This window comes from Tupaia chinensis, unplaced genomic scaffold (assembly GCF_000334495.1).
Source record: "Tupaia chinensis unplaced genomic scaffold, TupChi_1.0 Scaffold000402_1, whole genome shotgun sequence".
Lineage (NCBI taxonomy): Eukaryota > Metazoa > Chordata > Mammalia > Scandentia > Tupaiidae > Tupaia > Tupaia belangeri.
The window spans coordinates 5,478,857-5,482,498 of record NW_006159904.1 but is presented as its reverse complement, the minus strand read 5'-3'; the positions used below and the strand labels follow the sequence as shown (position 1 = coordinate 5,482,498).

Sequence of the window (3,642 nt, the reverse complement as noted above, 5' to 3'; positions counted from 1 at the left end):
AAAAAAAAAAACTTAATAAAAAAAAGAAGAAAGAAAGAAAGAAAGAAAGGAAAACAATACAGTTTTCAAAATGTTTCTTTTGGAGAATATAACCCTAAGATAAAGGAACACCAAATGATGGAGGTTTTGCAGCATGGTCGAACACAAAGTGATCTATACTTCTTAAAATCTTCTCCTTTATTTTGTTCATAACTACTCCCTTTGTAGGATTTCTCAGAAGGAAGTCACTGATGACAAGTGAAAAGGAATAAAAATGGCTTTGAAAGAAATTCCAGAAATGCCGGTTTCCAATTAGACAATGAATTAAATGGTTCCCAATTTCAAAAAGACTCTGGTTTTTATTTACGTATTTATTTTTAATTAATAAACTCTACTTTTTAGAGCAGCCTTAGGTTCACAGCAAATCTGAGTGGAAAGCACAGAGATTCCTATATATTCAATTTGTCCCCAGAATACACCAAATCCTCACTACCAACATCCTACACTACAGTGGTTCATTTGGTAAAATCTGTGAACCTAGACTGAGACATCATTACTACCAAAAGTTAGCTTACATTAGAAAAGGCTGTTTTCTTGAAGTTTCTTTACAAAGTAGTTTTTTAAAAAAAACTTGGGGGGAGGACAAGCAAGTGGCATAGTAGTTAAGGCTCTGAACACTCTCACGTGGCCGACCATGGTTTGAGTCCCGGACCTGGTGGCTTGCTTTCTCACTTTCTCTCTCTCTCTCTGGTCAAATTAAGAAATATGAATGAATAAATAAAACAAATAATTCTTAAAAAAAAAAAAAACACGGGGATATATTTTCCTATAACATAAGAAAATAGTATTATATTAGTATTATATTTTCAGTTAGGTTCCAAGGCAGCTCACAGAAGCCTTCTACCTGACTCATAGCTAATCAGAATTAATATGGTGGGAACCAGCAGTTAGCGTAATGGCTATTTCGCTGGACTCCCACGTAGTCGACCGCGGTTCACGTCCCGTACCCGGTGGCTTAAAACTCACGCCGGGCGTGTGTGCGTGCGTGCCCAAGGTCCCGAGAGGAGAATGGAGGAGAAGGGATTGCGGCGTGACCATCCCCCCTGGGGGGGGGGATTTTTTGCTTTCTGTCTCTCTGTCTCTCTCTGTCTATCTGGCAAGTGCACGCACCCTATAGCGAAAACCTCTAAAAAAAAAAAAGAATAAATATGGTACTAACAATGAAACAGAGAGCATTCTCTCCATCAATGACATATACAAACTGGGCTTTTTTTTTTAATTCCTGGAAAATATATATATATTTTTTTTAATTGCACATCACTCCTTTATTATACTGATCTGGCAAATGTTAGTAGTTATGCTCAACATGAGTACTGGGCCCACGTGACAGGACCACACAACTAGGACATGATTCAGAAATAAGACACAGTAAGGCACGCTTGAATGTGATCAGAAGGCATTTTGCTGCTGCAAAACAAGGGGGAGAGGTCTAAAATACACAGCAGGATACACTCCTCCTTGAAGTCGAGGAGCCTATCCCAGTCTGTGTGAGTAATAGCTTATCTTCTGGCGACCACTGTGGGACCACTTCAGTCACCACTAGGAACCCCAGAAGGGCTTTTGTTTTGTGTTATTTATATATGTATATATTTCTCTTTTTTTTTTTTTTTTTTGTAAAAATGCAACACCTTAAATCAGGATTGATCCCAGTCTTCTGGAGCCAACTTGAGAATCAGAAGGAAGCCGTCGTGTTTTGCGTCTTTAATCACCATGCGCTTTCTATCATCTTCCACTGGAATGACTAGTGCCCGTCAGGGATCTGCCTCCAGAAAAGCACAGGCCTGGTCCCCGGGAACACAAACAGGCTGTCTGACTTCTCGGTGGCTTTGCCTTAGCATGGTTCCTCCCTAGCCCTACTCAGGCAGGTCCATAGTAAACAAAGCTCTAAAAAACCCGAGTGACCGCCTCTCACTCTCAGGTAAGAGGAACCTTCCCTCAGCTTGGACTGAGAACCTGTGCCCTAGAGATGCTATCTCCTAGACTGCATGAGGCAAATGGATGCAGGAGACACAATGGCCAAAATGAAAATAGGAGCCACTGGTCCCATCTGTGGCCTCAACTTCAGATGCCTTCAGATGTAGTCAGTGTGACATGTGCTGGGGAGGATAGAGAGGGATGAGATGTGCAGGGAGGGGGCTCCTCAGGATGGTGGTCTGCCTGCTTGCCTTCACTTCTTGGCCTTGTCCTGGGCAGCCACAGCTTCCATGGCTTTACACACGGTCTCTTCATCCCTCAAGAACTGCATGGGCTTGATGGACTTCAAGTTCTTGTACAACTCATAGACAATGGGAATACTGGTTGGCAGATTCAGCTCCATGATAGCCTCTTCAGAGAGACCCTTCAGGTGCTTGACGATGCCCCCCCCCAACCCCTTGCAGGCTGTTGCCATGGGCTGCAATCACTACGTGTTTCCCCTCCTTGATCTGGGGAACAACTTCCTCATTCCAGAAGGGCAGAGCTCTGGCAATCGTGTCCTTCAGACTCTCACAGGAAGGCAGCTGGTCTTCAGTGAGATCTGCATACCTGCAATCCTTACCGATGCTGCTGTAGAAGGGATGGTCGGGCTCCATCGGCGTGGCGGGATGTCGTAGGAATGCCTCCAGATCTTCACCTGTGCCTCCGTGCTTGGCCGCAGTTTCTGCTTTGTTGAGGCCAGTGAGGCCCCTGTAGTGCTGCTCGTTGAGGCCCCATGTCCTCACCGCTGGCAGCCACATCTGGTCAATGGCATCCAGCACTGTCCAGAGGGTCTGGATCGCCCTCTTCTGCACTGAAGTGAAGCAGATGTCAAATTTGTACCCCGGATCTCGCAGTACGTGCCCGCTGTGCTTCACCTCCTCATGGCCCGCCGGGCTCAGGTTGGCGTCGTACCAGCCGATGAAGCGGTTCTCCAGGTTCCAGGCGCTGTCGCCATGCCTGATGAGCACCAGCTTGTAGGCGCACTTGGGAAGCTGCGTGGACTGGGCCACCAGCATGGCGGAGGGCTCGGGATGCTGCGTGGACTGGGGTTCGCCAAGATTCTGGAATCGCAGCCTATCCCCCCTCATCCCCCCACCCCTCCTGCGCACTCACGCCCCAGCTGGAAAATATTCATTTTTAATATATTTAACATTCAGTATGAAATTATGCCTAAAGTAACTAAAAGAAAATTCTGGCTTGAGGAGAATCTTCAATGATCATTTTAATTAACTTATAAATTGTATTTGTCTTTTCTGTTCTATTTTTAAAAGAACCCCTAAAAATAAAATTTTCAAAATTCTTACCTGTTTTTCTTGGTGTATTATGCATAGATCTTTTGGTTTCTTCTAATATATGCCCACCATATTCTGTGATGATCTGAAATTTAAAGTTGAGAATTTACAGATAAGAAATACACTTTTCTTCAAACATTGCAATAATACGATTTAATCATCCATATTCTTCAGCACATTTCAAGCTGAAAAATAAAAATCTCATTTAAAAAATGCATTTGTCTTGGGGACCAGCAGTTAGCGTAATGGCTGTCGCTGGACTCCCACGTAGTCGACCACAGTTCGCGTCCCAGACCTGGTGGCTTAAAACTCACACTGGGCACGTGTGCGTGCATGCCCAAGATCCCGAGAGGAA

At 44.6% G+C, this 3,642-nt stretch overlaps 1 protein-coding gene, 1 long non-coding RNA gene and 1 pseudogene across 4 annotated transcripts in view; 1 reads left to right on the top strand and 2 right to left on the bottom strand.

The window, feature by feature from the left end:
* The window catches only part of LOC114008831 (uncharacterized), a 38,465-nt gene that overhangs the window by 20,089 nt on the left and 14,734 nt on the right, over positions 1-3,642 (top strand). The gene's annotated exons all lie outside the window — the stretch shown is intronic.
* Positions 1-3,642, bottom strand: part of NEK3 (NIMA related kinase 3) — a 31,039-nt gene that overhangs the window by 13,357 nt on the left and 14,040 nt on the right. For all 3 annotated transcript variants that reach the window (XM_027774092.1, XM_006154221.3, XM_006154222.3), the window contains one exon: positions 3,300-3,372. In XM_027774092.1, coding sequence (XP_027629893.1) covers positions 3,300-3,372 — 73 coding nt within the window. The remainder of the gene's footprint in view (positions 1-3,299; positions 3,373-3,642) is intronic.
* Positions 1,997-3,060, bottom strand: LOC102483391 (phosphoglycerate mutase 1-like; annotated as a pseudogene).